General features: G+C 38.9%; 1 protein-coding gene across 2 annotated transcripts in view; it reads right to left on the bottom strand.

Annotated features, from left to right (window-relative positions):
- VPS13C (vacuolar protein sorting 13 homolog C) overlaps positions 1 to 21,060 on the bottom strand; it is a 73,688-nt gene extending 52,628 nt beyond the window's left edge. Inside the window, exons 1-21 of one of the 2 annotated variants that reach the window (XM_063412135.1) lie at positions 20,849 to 21,060; positions 19,465 to 19,508; positions 18,424 to 18,466; positions 17,553 to 17,648; positions 16,730 to 16,831; positions 11,122 to 11,231; positions 10,226 to 10,285; positions 9,602 to 9,661; positions 8,768 to 8,848; positions 8,079 to 8,136; positions 7,657 to 7,784; positions 6,660 to 6,766; positions 5,847 to 6,018; positions 5,302 to 5,364; positions 4,590 to 4,725; positions 3,938 to 4,032; positions 3,190 to 3,332; positions 1,829 to 2,021; positions 1,569 to 1,683; positions 1,078 to 1,214; positions 203 to 329 (exon numbers count right to left, since the gene is read on the bottom strand). In XM_063412135.1, coding sequence (XP_063268205.1) covers positions 203 to 329; positions 1,078 to 1,214; positions 1,569 to 1,683; positions 1,829 to 2,021; positions 3,190 to 3,332; positions 3,938 to 4,032; positions 4,590 to 4,725; positions 5,302 to 5,364; positions 5,847 to 6,018; positions 6,660 to 6,766; positions 7,657 to 7,784; positions 8,079 to 8,136; positions 8,768 to 8,848; positions 9,602 to 9,661; positions 10,226 to 10,285; positions 11,122 to 11,231; positions 16,730 to 16,831; positions 17,553 to 17,648; positions 18,424 to 18,466; positions 19,465 to 19,508; positions 20,849 to 20,948 — 2,170 coding nt within the window. In that variant the 5' untranslated portion in view covers positions 20,949 to 21,060. Of the gene's footprint in view, positions 1 to 202; positions 330 to 1,077; positions 1,215 to 1,568; positions 1,684 to 1,828; positions 2,022 to 3,189; positions 3,333 to 3,937; positions 4,033 to 4,589; positions 4,726 to 5,301; positions 5,365 to 5,846; positions 6,019 to 6,659; positions 6,767 to 7,656; positions 7,785 to 8,078; positions 8,137 to 8,767; positions 8,849 to 9,601; positions 9,662 to 10,225; positions 10,286 to 11,121; positions 11,232 to 16,729; positions 16,832 to 17,552; positions 17,649 to 18,423; positions 18,467 to 19,464; positions 19,509 to 20,848 lie in introns of those variants that run through there. The other variant, XM_063412134.1, reaches the window with a different exon arrangement.
- Positions 21,061 to 24,731: the final 3,671 nt, after the last annotated feature.

Genomic DNA, 24,731 nt, shown 5'->3' with positions numbered 1-24,731 from the left:
GTCCAAACAAAAAGGGAGCAGCTGTTTGAAGAGAAACTAAATAATTTTTTCAAAGTTTGGTACCCAATATGTATTATAGCCTATCTTTTCATTAACTATAGATTTTAGCTTGTCTTTTTTCCTTTAAAAACATATTTATTTCTTACAGGTAGGTACCCTTTGACAATCTTTTGCATAAACAGCAGCTATGTTGTTTTGTTACCTGTTCTTCCAAAAAGAAGTTGCACATTTTTAATTTTCACATCGAATTTGTCATAGGCTTTGTCCATAATCTCCTCTAAAGATGAAAAGTTGGAAGCTTCACTACTGCCTTGATTTATGCTGTTCAGCTAAACACAAAATAAACAAAATAAAGTTAAGTCTTTAAAACAGACATGTGCCATTCATTCTAGTGAAGATGAAAAGATAATTCATAGGGGTTAATAATTGACATTTGGAGAGAAAATATATTAAATATATTCATCTTGCAGAGAAAATATATTAAATCATTTCATAGTTCACTTATTCTTGCTAAGTAGATTTTTTTGTTGTTACTTTTATCAATACACTTAATTCAAGCCATGCAAAAAATATTCTCCTAGGACACAAGATATTATTAGCCTATAATTTTACTTATGGACTACAACTAAAATAAGTATTTAATCAGTCATTAAATCAAGCTAAATTATTGCAATCTTTCCATTTTATAGGAACAAGGGAATTAATTTTCAAACTTCAAGAGAAAAAAATATATTCTCTTTTATTAATAAAAGGCCATCATTTTACAAAAAAATGAAAAAAAAGTTCATGTATTCTGCTGAAGAAATGAAAGATAGTAAATGTTGAAGTATTACATTCATGATTATAACATGATTATGTTTCCTGGGGGGGATTAACTAGCACAAGTATGTCACAGATACCCTAACAACCCTGATCAAACTGCTGACCCAAATCTATTTGGTTAGAAATATGGTAAGTTAAAAATACATTGACACAGATGATCACCCTGCCTTCTGAAAGCAAGATGGTTCAGACAACAGTCAAGTTAAAAGAGAATATTTGCTTCCCCTGAGCTTATAACAGACGTTATTTATATACCTGAAATGTACCAAAGTCCAAAATCAGCAAATCTGAATTTTCATGGTAGAAACCAGTCTGTGGAATCACAAGGTAGGAAGGCTTCAGATGGATCTTCAAGTCAAGGACTTTCCTCATTTCAATGATATGAACTAATCCTTAAAAAAAGGAAAGGACACGGAATGTAAATGCTATTCACAAGTGAAACAGTTGTGACAGTCAGCATACAAAAAGATGTTATCAGAAAAATAAAGCCTCTTGAATCACGACTTTCATAGCATCCTACTGATTTCTTACTAAACTCAATGCTCCTTCCCACAAAACATTCACTAAATCTCCAAGCAGCCAAGTGAGAAGAAATTAACTCTATCCCAGCTGAAATGAGGGCACCAACTCAAGGAAAAACCCCAATCCTACTATTTGGTCATTAATTAAAACATAAGCCAAGTGTTTGGGTAATCATATGGAAACATTTTAAGGCTGCCCTTCACTGAGATTTGTTAGTATCTTACCTGTAGCAGTTCTTTCCTTGATTTCTTCCAGTTTCATTAAGGTGGCTGTTGTTAATCTTTCAAGATCCATTCCCTTACTTGTCTGAAAGAATTCTACCATTGCATTTATTGTTCTCTTGAAAAGAAAAAAAACCCAAGAATTAGCATTATACATATAAGTCACTTAGCAAAAACTCAAAAATCAGATCTGGACAGAGCCAAGAGAGTAAAAACAGAGAAAGAGGACTCAGAAATATTTGAGAGTTTTGGTTACTACTCACTGCATCATATTTTATTTCCACAGGCTGTGATTCAATAGTAAGGCTCTGGTCAGCTGTACTGTCCTCTGGGTTAATATCAAACTCAATCTTAAGCAGAGAAGATTTGCTATCCCCTATGGAAGCCACGAGAGATGGCACAATGTTTTCTTGTCTCAGGCCCGTAACATACCAGTTCTCAAGCTTTGCTTCAACCCTAAAGAAGATGAATAGTTAAAAACATTTAATAGGACAAAGGTTAGTTGCAAGAGAAAAGAAAGGCAGAATATTTATGTTACATAAATAAGAAGTGTAGGAATGTTTACTATTGTGCATGGATTTAAAAAGCAGTTACAGACTTCTCTTGGTGCAAAGGAGAATTCAGTACTGAGAACTGCCCTGCCAATAGTGTTAAGAGGAGTCTGTAGGAAAACCCCTTTGAAGAAAGACATTGAACACCACCAAAGCACACCAAGTTCACTCATCCTTAGCAGTACCTATTACATAAGAAACTGATTTTCAGATCTTGTGCCTCCCACCACTGAAATCCCTGACATTGGGAGGTGACATATTTGGCCATAACCAGTGTCATATGCCTGGCTCTGTGGAGACAACTGAACTACATTTTTTCAGAAACATGACACTTAAAAGAATATCTGTTCTACTGCTTCAGTCTTGCTAACTAAATCATATGGCATGCATTTACGTAAAATAATCTCAAAGCTCTTTTTGTTTCTGTGCAACATTCAAGCTGCTCCTTGAAAATTCCCCAGAATGCTTTTTAACAAAAATATTTCAAGAGTCAGTGACTGAGCTGGTAATCTCATGTATGAAGCCTGAACTGAACGAACTGCAAAGGAAAGCAAAAAGTGCACAAATTCATTTTTCAGACATTGGAAATCTTATTCATTGACTGTGTAATCCAATAATTTTTGTTCACTATTTCTGGCGTGCCTTTCTTAAAACACAGGAAGGTGTCAGTATCTTATCCTCTGGCTGACCTCCCACCTACAGCACAAACACATAATTTTTCATTTCTATAAGCAGTGAGTAACACATTCACCAGCTTGGCTGGAGTGTGTTGGCTAAACCATTTCACATGGCTTTGTTATCACTTCCCAAAAGTCATATTCAGCACTTTGACACTTATATTCAAGAAAGAGGTTGCCACTGTTTATAAAAACTAGCAGACAGCATTCCCTTCTTCCTTCCATTCTAGGTTATCTACAAAATTATATTATTTACAACAGAGTACAATTACAGAATGCCCACAAATTTAAAAGGCAATATACAACAAGCACTACCCAAGAAAAGTTAAGAAGCTGGGGAGTGGGGTGAGGAGGGGCAGAGATGCTTCCACAAAAAGAAAATACCGATCCAATTACTTAATGGCTTGTGCTCCTGGGCGCTGTGATATTTTGGTACTCAGATCAATTATCTGCACTTTTAGAGTTTCTGCCACATTCTTGTCTTCTTTAATTGTAAGAGAAGTGCTTAACAGCTTCAGTGTCACAACATGGGCAACATACTAGTGAGAAGAACAGAGAAAACTGAAATTAGTCATCTCAATAACAATTATTTTTCACAACTCCTCATTTCAACAAACTGAAAGGTGTCTTTCTAAGTTTTTCCAGCCAACTAAGATTAGAAATTCATCTCTATGCAGAAAGCAAAGTACAGAGTACTTTATTCAATGTTTACCAGTCATTGCTTTAACATAAAACAATGTAGTTCAACAAATACAGAGCAAATACAGTCTCACTCTTTTCAGCATTATGGAAATCCTTTTCAAGTCCTGCAGCAAGCATAGCTGACTACACTCAGTAGAGGACTCACTAGATGAACCAAAATCATTATAATCCCATTAAATGACTACATTTTAGAAGACATAGCTTGTATGCCTTTGCTGTTCTTACTGCTAAATGTCAAGTCTTGGCCTTGGCAAGAGAAGGTTCTGACTCCCAATATATGTACCATTTTATGACTGCATCAATCAGCAACTTCGGAAGAATCAAACAATATTTCCTACCTGAATTTGAAGCCTTCATCTTTCCTCAGGGTAATGGGAGGGCTGAAGGCAGCTTTACTCTTAAATTGTGATTATTTTTTTAAACCATCCCATAGGTTGCTTACCTGCTTTGGTAATGACAGGTGATGGTGGCTGTCACTGTATCCAATGGCAGTAAAAAGTTTAGCTTTTTCCTCTGGTGTCATTAGTTCATCAATCGCTAAAAATGAAAAAGCAACACAATTTGCACTTTAATAAATAACAATTACCATTTTTCCTCACATTTGCCTCCTATTACTTAAGCTTTGCTGATATATTCCATTGATTCTTCATATCGCAAAATAATTCACATGAGCGTCTTCATATATGGTGGTACATATGTAGCACAGAAATTAATATCATTTTTATTACAAAAGTATCCATAGCTCCTCATGACGAAAACAGATTCCAGGAATTTTAGCAGCTCAAACCTCTGATCCAGACAGCAAATCACCAGAAAGGGGATTCCAATTGTTGCCAATTATCACTATAGCTGTAAGTGCCATATTCTTCTCCTCACCAAGGTTCTGAAAAGCTTATGGCCAATTCAGAACAATGCCTTATTTGCCAGCTCAATATTCACTAAGAGGTGCCATTAAATGATCAATACTGCACTGCACTGCTTTATGCCATACCCTCTCCTGCACAGTAGGAAGCAAAAATACCATCACTTTCTTGTTAATGTATAAGAAGACATTAAATCTCTCTAGACATCAGTGCATTACAGTCTACACTTACTTTCAGGTACAGGTGATTCTTCATCTTCTTTAACCCTAGATTCTCTTTTACCCCAGAAACCACCAAACCATCCTCCGCTTTTCTTTTCTGCTTCAGTGCTTTTCTTCTTCAGTAATTTTTGTCCTGATCTCACTGTCTACAAACCAGAAATTAAAACAAATTGGACAAAATACATAATTTATAGCATTACTATTTTTCTGTAAATAATCCATGTATGTATGCATGTTGAATGTGCATTTAACTGAGGGACAGCCACACCACAAGGAATTAAGCACTCCCTGCCTCACTAGACAGAGGCAAAAAGAGGATCAGGGTGAGAGGCAAGAATCTGTGTATCTGTGAATGCATTTATTTTGGACAGTTTTTTCTACACATTTCACCAACATTTAGACTAAAAAAGGCAGGAACCATACAAAAGGCAGTATTTAAAGAGTACAAAAAGCAATTACATTCCTTAAATCTAGCAGATTCCTTAACCTAGTAGTAACAAACCTGAGGACTGATCCGGTACCATTTGAAACTTTTGAACTTTTTTTTTAACTGATTTCCAGTTTGGAAATCAATTTACTCTTGTCCTGGAAGGACAGGAAACTTGTCTTCCAACCTACCTATCCTATCATACCCATCAGCACAAATTTTTTAAAAATACTATCATGACAAAAGCATCCTATTTGAAGAGCTACAATATTACTGAACAAAAATGACTCCTTACCTCTACTTGTGCTTGTTGTCTTGCTAAGATTGTATTGAAGACATCAAGTTTTCTTTCTAGGTCCTAGAAAAATGTATGATCAAATTATTAAAACACACTAGTGTCAAATCAGTAAAACACATTTAGAAAAGACTCTCCACTATAAATTTTCTACCAACTCCTTCCTATTTACACTCCAATTGATTTCCATCTCTGCTCATTTCTAGCACAGGTATATCCCACCCCTGGCTGCAAAGTTCACTAGAAGATAATATTGATGTGAGGCAGTCTAGGTTTTTTTCTTAACTAGATTACTCTTGCACTTCATTAAATATATCCATGCTCATTAATCCTCAACCAAAGATAGACTGATTTAAATGGCACTTTATTAGTATTTTATTTTGCTTTCCACAACAGGTTACACAGAACTTCAGATTATAAAGCTATTTTCACAGACCTCTTGTGCTTTTGTAAAACCATCAACCTGGATTACTCTCAATTATATCTAAAGAATTATTTCATAGAGGGACCAAAATATAATTCCTCCAAAGAGAAATAACTCATACCTGGATTTGCCTCTGTGTTTCTTCTGACAGTTTACTCTGTGTTAGCTTGTTCTTGTACACATTTTTGTAACTCTTCAGAAGCTGCCTGTGCTCTTTTATGTTACTCCACGACCACATTCGACTACGTCTTCTGATGTGAACTTCAAGAACACTGTTACCTGCATATTTCCACCTACAATAATTCCACACTTGTGAACAATTTCTCATTTCATTTGTGTATTACAGCTAACAGGCTGCAGAGGTGGTTTATGAGCATGCAAACATTTTGATAACCACTTGTGATTTGAGTAACTTGCTTATAAAATTTTTCATGTTTTCAACACCACTTTTGACAAATGGACAGAGGGCTTACATTTAATGACTGAAGAACTACAAATCTTCATTACTGACTTCTGCATGTTTGCAAATTTGGGCTGTTACAGCATTAAGTGCACTCAAGCACTTTGATAGGGTATCAGTTAGTACTTTGAAAAAAGCCAACAAAAAGTTCAAATCTTTAAAACTTACAGTTGACATACATGTTTCCCTTGTACAACATTTGCCAAGATTTTTCTTTAGCCTTTCTAAAATTACATTTTAACCTCTAGTGAGAGCATTGGCATTTTGTTCAGATTTTGTGGACTTCAGTTTAGCAAGTGAGATTTTCACCAGCTGGATCTTTTATCACTCGAATCTAAGGGCTAAGCAAAGGTCTGTGGAAGTTATATCAGCATGTGATCTAGTTTTAAAACTACTTTTAACCACAGAGGAGAATGAAGAAACTGAAGAAGACTCCAGCATGTCCCAGAGAAGGCATGAATGTTCACAGCTTACCATTCCTTGGCATGTTTATGGAGAGACACGTTTGGCCTGAATCTTCTGTAGGGTGCATTGCGAACCATGTAGTCTATGGACTCCAGCAGGTCTATCATGCTGAGGTACTGAACACAGGAAAACAAGGCTCTTAGCAAGGTTCAGGTTTTGTTTGCAGGCACTGCTCAAACTGTACGTACACCATGGCCTTCAGTATTCCTCAAACTACACACAAAGTGAAGTCCATGCATTTTCATTTGTATCTGTAAGTGGACCAACTGCACCCATTCTTCTCTAAGGACTTCACTTTGAATCCCTGCTTCCCTCCAAGAACAACGATTTGTAGTTTTACCAGCCTGCTCAGCACAAGCTCTCAGGCTGTCTCAGACCAACCATATTCATTTGTCAATGCAGCTTGCCTCATTTTAGAGGTGCCTTTACATTAGTGAACCTTACTGGTACCATTCTGAACTCAATATATAATTATGTTTAGACACGGATAAAAGCTAAAAAGCTCTTTAGCCAACTAACTGAATTTCTGAATTTCTGAATTCTGAAAATTATCTCTGAATAAATGATAACAAAAAACTGCTGGATAGCCAACTAAATTAGTTCCTTGATACTTCAGCAGGCTTTGTTGCCAAAGCCAGCACGCTCCATTCATTCTCACCCTTGCCTGTACTTTGGCACCTCTGCAGCTATAACACTGGATTATAGTTTAAAAAGATAAGGGTTAGTCATGATTGTATTCTCTAGGTGAAAAGGATGCTACTGGAAGGGCTGAATACAGATCAGGTGGTTCCCAGAGGGCCCACAGATAAGAGCATCAAAGAATCACCAGGAAGTGATTGTTACACAAAGGGGAAAAGATCCTACGTTTTCCCCACAGTACTGCTAAACAGTTTAAAAATTCTACAGGCATACAAGCACACAAATCCTTAAGAAGAATGTTTCCCAGTGAAAAAACACCATAGGTCATCACAATCTGAAATGAGTGATAAATACCAAACCAACTTGCCTGTGGCTTAGTGAATTCAATGACAATTCTCTGTACTTCTACATTACAATCAATCTTAGGAGTTTTCAGTTCTACTTCTGCATATGGGTTGATATAGAGTCTTGCAGAGGCTGACACTGGTCTGAAAACTAGAAGATAAAAAAAGTGAGATGGATTTTTACTTAAATATAACAAGTAATAGATCAAACACGTCAATAGACAACGTGCCTGCTCAATCCCCACAGAATCAGGATTCAATTCTTACCAACAACAATTAAGCCAGTACCACAATAGGCAAAAAGCTCACAAGCCCCAACATGTTCTATTACATTATGGTTTTTCTAAAATGAAGACTGTATGGCCATGCCTGCAGGATCAGGTCAGGCTGTTGTACACTAACACGCCCAGAACAGTTTGGATTCACTCATTCCTAGCTCACTTACTGTACTGGTAGTCTTCAGGCTGGTTACCATTACAGGGAATTCCTCTTTTCAGCTGATCCTGTAAAGGGATACAATACTGTCTAACAGTTTCTGAAGAGCATTACTTGTTTAGAGTTCTCAAAACTTTGAGTAGACCAATTTAAATTCATGCAGACTTTTGCAGCTGTCAATTCAAGCTGTGTGTCAATTTGTGTTTTCACTTTGGACTGGGATTCAGAGACAAAAGAGGAAAACATCCACAGACAAGCAATGCCAAATGAACTTGGCTGTTCTTAATAACTGGATGGTTTTAAGCACTTCACAGTTTTGAGTCAATCTTTGACGTCAGAACCAAGCTCACTGGGTTAAGTACATATTTTGTTAAGGGTAGAATAAAAAAAAAAAGGTATCCATAAAAGATGAGCACAAAAGAAAAAGGGAAACAAGTAGTACTGCACAAGGACACAAAGAACATCTTTATAAACATAATGGGTCAAAAATATATCATGTCCAAACCCTAGAGGGGTTGATAACAAGTGAGTTCCACAAAATATTACTCACAATAGTGCAATGGATTAAAATGGAATAACATATGACCCTGAACACAGTGACCATAAGTGTGAGGGGTGGGGTAGAAATCAGGGTGATGTAGTTTTGAATACTACAAGAGCCAGAGAATATAGTAATTAATGCATTTTCTTCTACATTACCAGTATTTGTTCACGGGAGCCATGATAATACATCTCGCTGTGTACGTTCCAGTAAGCACTGAGGCTGTCCAGGCACAAAAGCTGCACGGGAAAGGAAACATGCAACAAACTGCATACTCTGTGTTCAACTCATTCTATGAGCCCAGCTTTCCATTTGTGAAACAGAAAACATAGGAAAGCAGACTAGGCAGCAAATGAACCATTAGCATTGAGGTGTATTTAATCTGACAACAGTATTTTGAAATGATAATTGAATTGCAAGTTCTTAAAGCACATGTTCATGCATATCTGTTAAACATGACCCTGGATTACAGGGGCGAGGGTGCACAAAAGTGGTACTTGGCCTAATAACAAAGCCAGGACTATTAAACCCTTCTTATATCGTTCCTATAATTCCTTAGATCTCTGCATACTCCTTTCTGCACAGGCTCAGAGGGTAGTTCAGGAGGTGGGCAAGGAGAACAGAGAGACTGCTCAGTTCCTAGAATTCCAATTATGCTAGGAATACAAATTAGATTAGGAAATGGCAATTTGATAACCTCTCTGAAATCACAGCTTCCACGCAGGCTTGCTGTATAACGCACTGAACGAGGGGATCAGCATTCACAGTGTAGAGAAATTATTTAAACTGTGGAGTTTGTTTAAGGTTATGCCTTACATAAAAACAGTTATTTGTGCTCTACTTGTGCTTAAACATACAACAAAAATAAAGAAAACCAGGAGAATTCAAAAAGCAAACTATTTTTCCAACTTTATTTAGAGCCCCAGGTTTACTAGTCTCCAAGATCAGTTGCCTTCTTCACTTTTGTATGAAAAAAACACAAAACACATTACCTTGTATATAATTTTTGCAGCTTCATTCAGTATAGAAGGTGTCCAGTTCTCATTTGTTGTCTAAAAGTTCAAAGTGATAAAAGCAATTTTGTGCATCTTAGCTAACACATTTGTGGGTTTATCCTATGCTTCCAAGCAACAAATGCATCCAGTTTCTCTGCATACACACACATCAAGACAACATACACAAAAATCTGTCAGTTTACTTTCATACTTTGATATTCAACTCCTCATCCTACCTACAAAATGCTTAACAGCTAAGGCAAAGAGAGATTAGCTGAAATTTTCTCTCCCCATTTCTCAAAAGGCCTGGCAAAATACCAAATTCTTGATCATCGTGATGCAATGTTTGTTTGCCCTCATTTATTATTCCTGGACACAACCTGCCTGGTTTCAAAGGTCACTCAGATCATTGGAACAAATGTCTCAGGAAGTGTGATGTTCCTCAATCCTCTTCCCTTCTGCCTGCTCAAACTGTCAGTACTATTTGCATGAAAAAAAAGATTATCTTCACTTCTGGCTGTATGCTCACTGTCACTGTATCTTCTCACTGTGCTCCTTTTCCTTTCTGCTACTCCAAAGACAAACTGAACACACAAGAACACACATTCCCACACACATTACCAGCAAACTGAGCTCGCCCAGCGTCATTCCCAGGGAAATCGGGCACTGTGGGTCTGTGATCTACAAAAAGAGAAAAATAACAGCTATTTATTTCTCCTGCTGCACACAGATGTCTCCTTCAGAGTTGACTGAAATCCTGAACTGTTCTGAGCAACCTCCTTTGCTTGGTAATCTAACTGAAACATTACTGGAACCCACTGAGATAGGCCCAAATTAATACGGCTGTCATGTAAAGACTTAGGACTTCAGTTCAAACTGAAAATTTTCTTTTGGATTCTACCACCATACAGGAAAAAAAATGAAAATCAGAGTATGATGTCTCAGTCAGCTATATCACTTTATGATATGCACTTCTATGACCTCTTTAACTTCAGTATCTCTGAAATCAGTCCCAAAGAAAAGTTTGGGAAATACTCTATTATCCAGTGCTTTTCTTTTAAATTCAAATGTCTAATAACAAACTGCTTAATTCTTCTCCTAAAAGAAGGTAAGACTAGAAATACCAGTTTGGTCCATACAAACAAACATTCTTGTTTATTGACTAGGTGTTTTCAGCAGTTTGCTTCGGATCCATCTGTAAACCATCAGCTTCTGCCATTCTGGGCTCTCCCCAGGACACTGAAAAACTCTGGACATGCCCTGCAGGCAGCAATGCATGAGAACAGACACTGCTCACATTCAGAGAGCAAGGCAGCACTGGACAAGGGGAAAGAGAACAGCTGCTTCACATATCCACATTTCTGGCATTCAGTTATATCTGGGGCAAGTTATTTGAAGAGGTGCAGAAGAAACCACAGCAACTTTTTCAAGGTGGCAAATAAATTTCTCTGTGGACTAGAGAATCAGAACTGCATTGAAGTCCAATTGAAAATGAAAACTATGCTCCAGTTACTTACATCATCTTCGTATTTAACATGAATGCCTGTGATTTTGACTTGCACATTTTTTATAACTTGAGTTGCAAGCTTTTCTAAGAAAGTATCCTTCTTCTCCTCCTTTGGTTTGTCTAGAAGAAGAATTTTTTAAAAGTCAGTATTTAGTGTAATAATTGGGTCTTGAATTTCATTAAACCAACAACTACAGCAATGTAAATTTAAAATTTCCTCTAAATTAACATTTCAGTTTTCACTTATCTAGATTACATATTTGTATTTTTTTTCCTTTTCTGCACATCCATATTCTGAAGATGAGATATTAGCTGCCTGTGCACAACTTAACCACAAGAAAATACATGTCGAAATTTCAGTCAAAACTCAAGTTGAAGAAATAGTCTATAGAGAAAAACAAGGACTGCAGGTTTTGACTTAGCTTACTTTAACTGTCTCTACTTCTTACATATGCCATGCATGGTGAAAAACACAGGTATCTAACTTTGTACATCTTGCTAAAAGAATGAGAAATTTTCTTTAAAAGCTTTCAGAAGTTCAGGAAATCTGCTTAAAAAAGAAAAGACTTCACTATTGAACATGGTATAACACAGTTTTAGTCAAGACAGCATTTGATTTCAATTGAAAAAAAATTAGTCAGGAACTCAGAAAAACCAGAAACATTTTACATGCAACACACATTTCCTCCAACTAACTGATTTTTAAAAGGAGGCCTAAGTCCTTATCCCAGCTTCATGTCCTTTAAGTGCAAGGAACCACTAACATTTCTGCAGCCAGATGCAGCTACCAGCAGCAATTTGTGTGATATTCTGCAAAGCTTATCTTGGGTGCCCACAACGTTTTCCCTCTAACTGCAAGTCTGTGTACAGTGGCAGCTTCCTGTATATTCCAAATACATAACAATACAACTGCTTGGGACATGACAACCCATTCCTAGACACGTGCTAATGCTGAAAACCTGCACGGTTTGGTGTTTACAGACAATGATTATCCTCTTGGGGAACATCAATTTCATTCCTGTTTAAATATGTCAAAGCACTAAATCAGTTTTTTAGAACAGAGAGCTAACAGGTGATGAAAATGACTGTTTACTGCTACAGCATCAGTGTCAGGTTTTCTTTACCTGTTACTGGAATCTGACAAAAATCAGACAAACAGATGGAACTTGCACATGCAGTTTTTCCAACAGTCACAGTGAAGTGCCACTAGTTTACAGTTCTGCTGTAAACACTACAGATAGCTCAAGCTGAAGGAACAGGCACAACTATCCAAGTCAAGAGAAACAAAGATTCTCCTCAGTCTCACTGAATCCAGAGAACAGATAAACAGCAAAAAGAGCTCTCTCCAATTCATATCCTCTCTTTCAAACAGGAGGAAAAAGGTCTCATTGGATGGACAGCCAAGGATATGAAAAACTAATCCAAACAGAAAGCAAAAAGAAGCCTTAAAGTTAAAAGCCATAACTATTACCCACCTTTTGAGTGATCACGACCTCTAAAGGGTCTCTTAAAATGCTTTTTGTACTTTTTACGCTTACGTCCTTTTGCAATGCAAGCAATTTTTTGGAAAAAGGATAAAACTCAAGTTAGTAAAGCAGAAATGTAGGAAAGCATAAGAAAATATGGAAGAAGGTTTAGCTTGTCTTAAAGTGAAATGGCTTAGAAGGTGTCACTAAAAACTTTTCAAGAATTGCAGCTGTGTTAAGCAAACAATCAGCTACTTTTCATTTTAGCATAAAGTATAAATCCAGAAGAGCTTCCACCATACAAGGACATAACTTTCAAGCTAAGATGTAGATGTATGTGGAAACCCAAAGAGCACACTTTTCAATAGGATTCTCATGATAATCAACAGTATGGTATGAAAGCACTCTGAAAGAACAAATCCAGTAAGTACAAAAAAAAGACACACAAAAATGACGATTCTAAAAACTTCACATGAAATTAAATTCCATTATTTACACACACATTACAACCCACACAATCACAACCGTTTTGTTAATTAAATGATTAAATAAATGATGCTCGTACTTTTCCACAGTTCTGAAGAAAACCAGTTTGGTGAGTTCCCTTGTTTCTTTCCCCCCTCTAGCCACCCAAGCAAAAAGAACTCAGCAGTAATGCTGCCTGTGCTTATCTTTATGGGGCTGGAGCTGGGTGTATCCCACTAAAGCAAGGAGGAAGCAAGTGTAGCAGTGAACCTAACCCTGGGAACAGCTTGGTATCGTTTGCAGGCCTCTTCAAACAAAGGAGGGAATTTGCCTGCCAAGATTTCAACCTGTCCTGCAGGTAACGTGACAGGGTGGTCACTATATAAATAATAAAAAGGCAAAACTAGACAAATAGAAACATTTTATTTTGGATAGTTCCTTTTAACAGTACAAGTGATTCTTTATCAAGGTTACTTTAAAAGGATAGCTTCCTTCACTTACTGTTGAATTTGTAGGTCTAAGGCTTTCACTCCCACGTACAATAAAACTAAGGAAACAGGATATTCCTCTTCTTCACCCACATCCACTACTAGGGAGGAACTAAATGTGTATTTTTAAGCTCACTTTAAACTTGTGCTCGGATAACAGCTCAAGCAAGAAATTTTGGCCAAGTGTAAATTTCTGAAAGTCAGGCTTCAGAAGTTAAAAATAAAGCACGTACAACATAACAATAGTTCCTCTGAATGTCAAGGGAAGCTGTTTCCTTGTCTAACTTGAGAGCAATGCAAATAAAGAGAAGCAGAGGAAAGCATGCTAATGCCTTCAGTCTGCTATAGTTCCTTTTGTCTGTACATGGTTTCAAGGCAGCCTGAAATTCCATTATCTTAAGCCCTTAATTTAAGTAAGGGTAATTACCCTCCAAACAGCTAATAATGGTGTTGTAAAATTACAGTAGAATATTTTCAGCATTTTATAACATTCTTGAGCTCAACATGACTGATGGAAATCTAAGTGGTCTCCTAATCTTCTGAAGCAGCCACTCAATTAAAAGAGGACTAAGTCATTGCAAGATTCCACTTGAATCCACATTCATTAAAATCTTATTTCTAGAACCACCAATATGTGGATATTTACCAAACAAGTATTGTTTTCTCTCCTCTGCATTTGGCTGCTTTGGAGAGGGGGACTTTTAAAAATCTAAACTGCCAGCTCATCATGCATGTGTAACATGTAACCAACCATGCATACCCACCAGGCTTGGTGTCCTTGTAAACCAGACTCTCCAACCCATACAAGGAATCTTGTGAGTGCGTGCCTTGATCCACATGGCAGCAAATAACCAAAAAAATGCATTTGGTTTAAAAGAAGAAAACCAACTCATGATTTAATATTAAGTTCACCAAATTTGTATGACACAGCAGTATTCCATTACAGTATCTGACAGCCCAAGTCACTCCAGAATATCTAGTTTCAGTGATTACCTATATAGGAAAATCATGCAATTTACATTCTTTCTTGTAACCAGCAAAAAAACTGCAGCCTCTGGACTCCATACATAAGGTTTGATAGAGACAGATTGTAACAGCTTAGAAAAATGCAGATAGTTTCATCAGCTTGTGTCAGAGGTTTTCTCTTCCCCCTCACATTTCCTTACCAACACAGTGCCATGACCATTTTGCTCAGTACTTGAATAGCATATCAATAGAAAATATCTCCAGGCCCATTTATACTCTTAAATCCAAGGACTGAATCAAGATTCTAAACACACTAATATAAATCAAGTATTAATCAGAAAAGAAAATACAGCTAAGAATTCATGAACCCTGACAATTTTCTATTCAATATATTTCCTAGATTTTCAGCAGCTAATGTGTGCTCTTAAAAGTCTAAAGAGAGAGCTGAATTTCTTAGAGTTTTATGGTTTAGTAGAGCAACATGGGCTCCAAGACTTCTATACCTAGCAAAAGCAAAGGATCTGCTCATGCAGGACTTACACAAGTCCTCTTGAATACAGTATTCCAGTGTAGCACCACAAACACAAATGGCTACCACTGAAATACGATCATAGGATAACAGAACTTCTCAAGTTAGAGTAGAAGATAATCCAGTTTAAATGTTCCTTTCGCTTTTCCTTCTCAAGGTTTAAAGTTTAAAACTGGAAAACATGACTAAATCTAATTCTTGTTCTTTATATAATCATTTGAGCTACTAAGGTATCATTTTACTATGATGATTTTCTTTTCAAAAGCATTACAAACACAGGATGTACTAGGTTTTTATTGAAAAAGAAAACTGACAGAAGCGCACAGATTCACTCTTAACCACATGAAGCTCCAGAACTGGAATTTCTTGAGCAGAACCCATTAGGTTAAGTTCACCTTATCACACTATCCTTTCCTCCTATTGTTACTGGTGCAAAGAGCATTGGCTGAAACACTGCTGCTGTACAGATCCAAGTGCCACATGACTGAGGTTAAACCTCTACCAACATCTCTTCACCCCAGTATCAAGCAATGGCTGCAAAACTCATTCACTGAAGTTGTCTTAGCCCTCATATATTTTTCTGGCGTATCAAAGACAGAAATAAAGCAAAGCTCCTTTCTTCATTGCAGCCAGATGGTCAAACTGCTGTTTGAAGGAAACTGCACATGTACCTCTCAAAGTAGCAGAGCAGGAAAAAGGCCACAGAGTCTCCCATAACTGGAGAATTAAATAAGCAAAGGAATTACAACCAAACAATCTTTTTTCCAAGTGTTGAAAGGATCATCTCTTTCTCAGTAACTTTTCCATGAGCTGCAGCATTACAAGTATCATAAAAACTTCTTAAGAACATTACGCAAGCCAACAAATAGATCTCAATTCAGACAAAAAGTTCAATATAACTTTTTCCTCCAACATATGTAGTTACCTGTCCTTGGTTCTGAGTTTGGTTTCTATCCAAACAAGCCTAACTGATATCATAATTTTAATAAAGGTATTGGTTACTACAATACAAGAAAACAGCACCAAAAAATTTTTAAAAAAATAATTAAAAAATCACCACCAGAAAACAAGTTAGCAGGAAACAAGTAATTGAGAGCTTAACACTTTTTATTACCTAGAGCAAAAGTTTAAGGTTCCTATGTTCATGCTCAATTGTTTTGTTTTGTCATGAATTATTTCCTGCTCTCAAGAGTCTCCATTCCCAAACCAGTTCAAACTCAGTACATCATAAAAGCACAGCAGAAACTGAAACAAAGGCATTATCATTGCAGTAAAAGTTCACAAGCCTTGCTGTTCCCCTTAAAGATTCCTTTCAGCAAAGAACAACCTACCACATGCACCTCTAATACACACAGTTAAATATCTATTACCAAGGTGCAAAGACAGCATTACCCTCACGCAATGTACCTTCTATTGTTCTCTAAAGTCCTGTTCCCCTAGAGCACCAAGGGGAAAAAATAAAAAATACATACCAGATGAATAAATCCCCATTTCCAATGGAAGCTGAATGGATAAATGAATGGTAAACAAACAACATTTCTTTCAAGCTTTAGAGTAAAAAAGCTTTTCAAAGCACTGCAGTAAGATTAGTTAGACACTTGAAAAAACAAAATTTATTAAGTCAATTAGAAACCAGGACTTTTCTTTCACAGCACCGTCTAAGCCCTCAAATTCCAATGGAGATTTCCATTATTAACTCAGTACCTTTTTCTGCTGCTTTCTGCAAGGCTTCCTCAATTCTTGCCAGTTCCTTTTGTTTATTATCCTGCAAGTATTTTTCTTCCTTCTCTGCGTCATATTTAACACCTGTAAGCCAAGTTGGGAGCACATTAACCCTAAATCTCAAGTTATATAAATACAATATCAAGCAATGTAGACCATATTCAACATCATGTTGCAAAACACCTTGTTTGAGAGAAAGGCTGTTCTTTTTCATTGCTGAACACTGCAGCCAGCATCCAAAAATGTTGTTTTTACATAATTATGCACTATTTCACAGGAGAGTTTTCTGTGGAAATTCAGAATCCTAAGAGTGGTCTGTGCAATGTAAGAACAGATTTTTTAAGTTCTTCTATATATATATTTCACGCTCTAGAAACTTTCAAGTTTTCTCATCATACCAGAGGTTCTGATTTCAGAGAAAACTAATAAAGTCCTTTGACCTTCTTCCCTCTCCTACAAACACTACTAATAGAATTATTACCTCTGACTGTTATCATTTAGAAGCAGATACACAGCCAAAGATCTAAACCATACCACAAAGCTGGATTCAGGATAAGCATGTTTTAGAGGAAACTTGGCTGTTGAATTGAACTTGGAATGGATACAACTAAGGACCTCCACAAAAGCAACAGGTGCTGTTTTCTCCCACCCTTCTTCTAATAACTTGCCAGCATTTGTCTAGAAATTTCCCTGAGGGAACAGAATGTAAAAATTGTGGCTTACATGAATTACTTGCTATTATGCACTCATTTACTTAGATATTTTTCTCTTCTATAATTTAACAGTTGCTGAGAAGTTTACATACTTGCTCCAGGAACTATCAGAAGATACAAGCCTTCTAGAGTTGCAACAACTGCCTCCCCGTAGAGATTCTTCCAGGGAATCTTCAGAGTAAGTTTATCTAAACAAAACAGATACAGTTACATCAAATAAACATCTCCACTGTGCTAAGTCCAAAGAACACCTCCAGCATTAAAGAGCACTAGTCCTGTATCTTGATGTCCTAAACACCTTAGAAGGTTAGGAGAAACCATATGGGCTATGATAAAATACATGCAGAAGAAACATGAGCCATAGTTTCAAGCAAAAAGTCAGAGTCTGAGTCAGAATACTCCAAATCAAAACCTGAGATCATGACTGAAGTTCAATTCACTGGGATGAATATGATTTTCCCAGGAAGCAGAAGAAAATATACAACATATCTCCTACAAATGTTTCATGTGAAAAAGCAATGCTGACCACCAGGGAAAGTAATTTACAAAAAAATTAAAAATCTAAGAGTTCCTAAACCTTTGGCATATTTGCCAGCTTCAGGAATTTAACCTAAATTCTTCATAGTCCCAATCAGTCCTTTAAAGAACAACACATATTCTGTGTACACCAAACAGCTGCCTTGATCATTCATGTCTCCAGGAAGAACCTCTCAGAGATTATGGTTTTTCATACCAGTGTTTTTTTTTTTTCATACCATGTGTTTTTCATACCAGTCTGTAAAGTTACACAAACAGGGTTTGCCAGATAACATCGATGGCAGCCACACTGAATTTCTATGCCAGCTCCAACAGTGAGTACAGTTACATTCAAGAAGCTCAAGAAAAGAAATTCAGGGGCAAGATTGACCTTACAGCCTGTATTAAAATTTCTACTGCAATAGTTGTATTGGAGCTAAAACTTACCTATCTGACCAACTTTTATTCTAAAAGGTACATCCAGTTCACTCTGTAAAGGACAAAAATAAAGTATGAAACAGAAGAAGTAGTGGAAGTCAAATAAATAAATTTAAATTACATTTGCAAAGTACTATATTTACACACAGAAATGAAAAGCTACTTCTTTTCTAGTGGAAAATCTTAGAAGGAAAACAAGACAGCAGCAGACAGGCAAACTACAGGAAAAAAGAGAAGAATTGAACCATATCACATTCCTTTGATGCCTTCTGTCTCAAGAAAGTGTAGGCTACTCCTCTAAAGGTGGTGTTCAGTACTGATCTTCCTTTAATGACTTCTGTATGAAAATCTAACACGTTGCAATTTCCAGGCTGTCAGAACCATCCCTTATTTTATGTTCTTGTCTTGGCCTCAGCTCCCTCTCAGCTCTGGTCAGTCACATACATGACTCTGCATTTTTCTACACCAGAACTGCTGGAACCCAAATCAATCCCCATAAGAAGGAAAGGCATGCACAAAGTAACACTTCTTTCTTATCTACTAGATAGGAAGATGTTTGTAGCAATAGATTTGAAGTACAACAAAGTGATCAGGAATGGATGAAAGGAACAAGTCAAATAGAAAACTTTGGAATAACAAAGAGAAGCCAGTGATCAGGTTGTATAAAGATCCCATGTGTTTTCAATGCACAGAAGAATAACAGCTCTCTTTAGTGAAGCTGAAACACACTAAGTTTTGGAGAAGATTCTCTCAGTAGTACAGATGTTCATTAGCCAAATTGAAGAACATGAAAATTAGCCAAGTCACTTGTTTTTCCAGACAAGAATAAGGGAACTTAACGCAAGTTACTTCTTGTTTTTCAACCACAGTTTTTCTTTCTCTGTCCCAGTGAAATAAGCAAAATTAGAAGCAGTTAACCAAGTACTTATTTCCAATAACCAGTAAAAAAGAACACAGTGTATTCTTTTTGTGAGACTACGGTGAGCAATATTTTATCCTAACTCTCAGGATAGACCCATAAAACCCATTTGAAGTTCTTAGAATACTTACTAATGCATTCTCCTTTATCTGTAAATTGTCAAGTGCCACATTACCTGTTCAGAAGAAAGGGAGAAGTACAGAAAAAATTATTTCAAGTATTACTTATGTTAGAAAAAGGAACAAAACCACAATCCTCCCAAGTACTTATGAATAAAATCTGAAAACCTTATTCCAGTTACAGAATAGCACTATAATAGCAGTGTAATTTGGAAGTGCCACTAAATATGGGTTATAGACAAACTTTCAGTTGGAAGAGATGATGAAAACATCACCACTTAGATGTCTCTATATGTTTCTACTCTATTAAATACACCCACAATAATAGGAAGCCTTTCTTATTATTCACTTTGTGCGAATAACAACTACAGTTCCATCAACATAGGGTAAACTTGGAAAATGGTATCTTGTTTTTCATGGTTTCACATAAAAGAAAAATCATGATTCACAGAGCCACAAAAACACATGCCTATTTTCACAAACACATTAACTTTTCCTGACGCAGACAACATAATAGGATTTCTAAATGAAACACTGGCATAGAATTATACCAGAGAAATGCCCATATAATATACCTTAGTGCTTTAATGACAAGTACCTTAGAGCTATATTCCATTTGAAGTATAGCTATTAATATTGCATAAATGTTAAAATACAACTATGACAAGAGCAAAAATAAGGTGATGACCTACCTACAGAAGGCACCTAAACCAGCCAGCTTCCCTAGGCAGTACCTCAGCTGGTTTTCTGCATGAGTGCAGGGTGGCGAAGGGAAATGTTTTGATACATTCACCGAGAACAGCTGATGCACGTACCAGCACCACCGCGGCTGTGTGACACCCGTGATTTACAGCGATAACGGGAACACCCGGCTCCCCACGGCTCCCCACGCACCCCGGCAGCACACCGGCCCCCGGGGCACTGCGCCATCAGCCCGCCCACAGGGCCAACAGCACCATCGTGCTTCCACCCGGCACCCCAGAGAAGGAGCAGCGGACAAAACAGGGGCTTTATCGATATTGGCGGTTTCCTCGCTCGCAGCGCTCCGTGCGCCCATGCCCCCGCCCCACAGACCCACGCCAGGGAGGGGGTGCCAGAGACCGCGGGCACACCGCCACCGACGGTGCTCCAAGGGAGCGGGGACGTGTGCGGCCCCTCCAAGGGAGCGGGGACGTGTGCGGCCACACACCGCCCGTCCCTCACGGCGGGCCGCGGCCCCGGAACTCGCCCGCGGCTCACAGGGGGCCGCAAACGCACGGCCCCCCTCAGAGGGGTCGGCGGTTCCACGGCCCGCGAACCCTCACGGGGCAACCGCCGCCAGCGAGACCCGCTCCCCGGCCCCGGAGACTCCGGCGGCCCGGCGGACACGGAGCGGCAGAGGGAAGGGGCTCCTTACCCCCCCATATGCCCAGCTTGAGCTGAGACTTGTTCAGGTTCTCCACATAGTCGCCCAGGAAGCGGTTCAGCAGATCCGCCACCACTGACTCCAGCACCATGGCGTAGGCGGCCCCTCAGCCGCGGCCGCCGGCTGGGAGGGGAGCGGAGCGCAGGGGAGGGGGCGGCGAGCGCGGCGTGACCCAGCGCGGGCGCGCCCCCGGCAGTCAGCTGACGGGGCGGGGCGGGCCGCAGCCCAGCGCCTGCCGGGGTGCGGGGCTTGGCGGAGGCTCGGAGCGGCGGAGCGGCGGCAGTGCCGGGCACGGACACACCCGGGCTGAAGGGGGATCCCCAGCCCGCCGCCGGCGCTCGGAGCCGCGGGGCCGAGCGAGCGCGCGGGGCCGGGCGCGGCCCAGGCGGCGGCCCATGGCGCCCCCGTGCGGCGCGGGGCCGCCAGCGCAGCCGCGGCCGCCCCGGCGCTTCGCGCGGCGAGCGCACCCCGTGAGGGAGGAGCAGCTGCGGGCGCCGTCCCGGCACCGGCACCGTGGCCCGGCTTCTCACCGCAGGCAGCGTCCCGGCACCGGCACCGCGCCTCGGCTCCTCAGCAGCCCCGGAGAGACGCGCGGGTCGGGCTGGAGGCTGGCGGCGCTGCGGGGAAGGCGCCCGGCGCGGCGGCCCTCGGCTCCCCTCAGCTCCCCTCAGGCGGCTCCCGCCGAAAGCCGCTGGGTACGGCCCGTTCGCCTCTGTGGGGCCGCGCGTGGGGCCCTGCCCGTGCTGATGCCGGCCCAGGGAGAATTGTTCACGTCAATTCACCCGGGACTGACGGAATCTGGGTGTGCTTACAGTGCACTAGAAAACTACTTATTATTGAAAACTGTGAATTAAACAGCTAATCTGGCAGCTCAGGAAGCTCACAGAGGAAGTAAGCACAAATGAGAAAAAATCTCAAGGCCCACGTTTTTTAGAGGTAATAGCACTGCAGAGAAAGCAGGTAGGAATTACTAAGTACATGCTAGTCCATGTGGTGAACCTGCAGGTAGCAATATCAGCCCTGGAACAAATTTTTAAATCTCTGGGGTGCTAATCTCAAACTGGTTCTGTACAGTCATTAGGAACTCATAGGAGCTAAAATATTCATGGAAGCACAGCACTTGGTAGCTCGAAATGGCACATTCAGTCTAAAAATGTATTCCAGAGAGCAGAAAACAATATTAGCAATAGGATTCAACCTCAAAAGTATGTGAAAATACATCAACACCCCATAAATGTGATCACAGTGAGATAAATACTGCTTTAAACAGCATTCAAATAGATTGTGGAGCTTAGTGCCAGAAGATTTTACAAAACCACAAAGTTGAAGGAAAATAGAGAGGGTCCATCAGCAATTTTTACCACTCTGGTTCTGTAACAGTCTGTGTTTCAGGCTTGCAAGCTCCCTCTTGCTGCAGTTAATGTAAATGCTGGAAACACTTTTGACTTTATTTGAATTGTGGACACTCATCCTCATCAAAATAATGTGTCAAACACATTTTGAGTTTATCAAACTGTATGTGGTAAACTACAGGGTGCAGTCCAGACCATGCAGGCAGCACAAAAGTTTTAAAAAGTTTTTTACCTTTTCATACAGTGTTAAGAGGCTAAGGCCATACCTGTACCTCATTACTACATATCTATCTATCTAATCTATCTATCTAATCTATCTATCTATCTGCCTACCTTTATGTTCAATTTATTTATTTAATTGTTTTGTACAGTCTTGGTTTTTCTCACCATAGGAAAGAGACAATGGAAGAAGACATGCCAGGAAGTTTGAAGAAACCTCCTGCTGCCATTCTATTAGGTAATGAATTTTCACGTGTGATTTTTAAAAATGAAGTTTTCAAAGATTTTAATTTCTGTATATACAACCCACAGCTGAATAACTAAAGCTTAAGCAAAAGTACTGGCTAATCAGGGGCAGTTGTATGTCAGTTTAAGAACAGTTGTGCAAATCTATGGTGGTAAATTTTCTCTGTAACAATTATACAATATAGCAACAATGATATATCCTTTTTCTACTTCATTTTTCATAATGGTCATCATTTCTGCACAGAAAAAAAAAAAACAAGAAAAGTTAATCACAACTATAAAGGATGTTGAAAACCACAAAAAAAACAGTTTTAATGTGGTTAAATAATATCCTGTTTGACTAAAGTGTTGTTCTGAAGAACTTAAAGAACTCCATGAATTTATAAAATCATCTTGCTTGAGGAAATGGCCTCGAGTAGCCCCAGGAGAGGCTTAGGTTGGACAATAGAAAAAATTTCTCCCTGGAAAGGTTACCAAGCATTGGAATAGGCTGCTCAGGGAAGGGGTGGAGGATCCATCCCTGGGGGTATTCAGAAGACCTGTGGATGTGGCTCTTAAGGATATGGTTTACTGGTGGCCTGGGCAGTGCAGGGCAAAAGGTTTGACTCAATCCTAAAGGTCCTTTCCAAACTAAATAATTCTCTGCTTTCCCAGAAAACATAAGCATAAGATGTGGTGGATCAAAAATTGCTGCCAAAAGAGTGTGATTTAACTTGGGAAAGATCACCAGCCAGTCACATTTGTATCAAATATCCTATTTCAGTAAATCCTACGGAGATTTTTTAAAAACAAAAGGAAAATGAAAAAGAATTAAGAATGGAAAACCTGTGAGTAGTTTTATTAGATACTTTATCAACCACATGTGTGGTTTCAATACTGCAATATTACTTGAAAATAAAGACTCATATTGTATCACTACTACCACCAATCCTTTGTTAATCAGCCCAAGCCTCCCTTGCAGATAAGACACCACTCAGAAATGAGAAATAATGACATTAATGTTGCTCTGTCTTTGGGTAGGTGCCATTCCTGGTGTGTTCTCAATGAGAAAGGTAAACAGCCCAAAAGGGGGTGGGGAGGAGGGAAAGAACCCCCAAACCTCCTCATCCACCATTGTATGACCTCTGAATTCTGTATCTAGAGAACAGATCCAGGACAAACAGAAATATTTTGGTATTTGCCCACCATTTATTGAATACACTGATAACGTTCATTAGCCCTGGGGAAAACCCCAGGCACTCTACTTGCCTTTTCCTAATGATTGCTTTGATAAATATGAATTGAATAATTAGTTGTACTCAGCTGAAAGTCATGAAAAACATGTTTTAGTTGCAGTATAAAGGCTTCTTTTATATTATTGCAACACTTTATTAAATAACAGGATCTGATGATTCCATCACTGTACTAATTTACTAAAAAGGAAATATAAATAGAAGATTGTGACACTTCACTTTGTGGGTATGCTATTTTATGTGGCAAGGTTTGATCAAACTTCTGAGGGAAACCTTTACCAAAATTAGGAAGCCTAAAAAAAGACAAGAAATCTGCACTGAAAATACCAGTTAGAGCTTCAGTTTTATGAATAACTGCAACAAAGTATTTGTTTAGAGTTGCCTGTTACACAATCTTGCATACATAAATAAATAATAGCCACAGCAGTTCTTATCTGAGGTAGGTACATGGGTCGATAGCTCGATAGCCAAGCTTTCTTCTCCTGTTTTACAGCATTGATAATATAAAATCTCAACTCCTACCCTCTGACAGTTGGCAAGTGAACAGATGGCAAATTTTATCCACTGTACCTCACTAAACAGAATGTATGCCTGTTAGCAGCTGAGAAATCAGCCACGAAATGTGGCATCAATTCTCGTCACAAAGCCTACAGAGGTAAGAGGACTTTGTAAGATCTTTGGTAAGAGCTAGATCAGGTTGCTAAAAGCCAAAAGTGTTTGGACAACTTTAGAAAATCTCCAAAAATCAGTTATGACACAGCTTCTCTGAGCAGCCAGTTCCTTGTCGACTCTGATTCTGAGGGATGTTTCATTCCTTCCAGCTAC

This window comes from Prinia subflava, chromosome 15 (genome assembly GCF_021018805.1).
Source record: "Prinia subflava isolate CZ2003 ecotype Zambia chromosome 15, Cam_Psub_1.2, whole genome shotgun sequence".
NCBI classification, from domain to species: Eukaryota; Metazoa; Chordata; class Aves; order Passeriformes; family Cisticolidae; genus Prinia; species Prinia subflava.
This window is presented reverse-complemented; position numbering and strand designations above follow the sequence as displayed.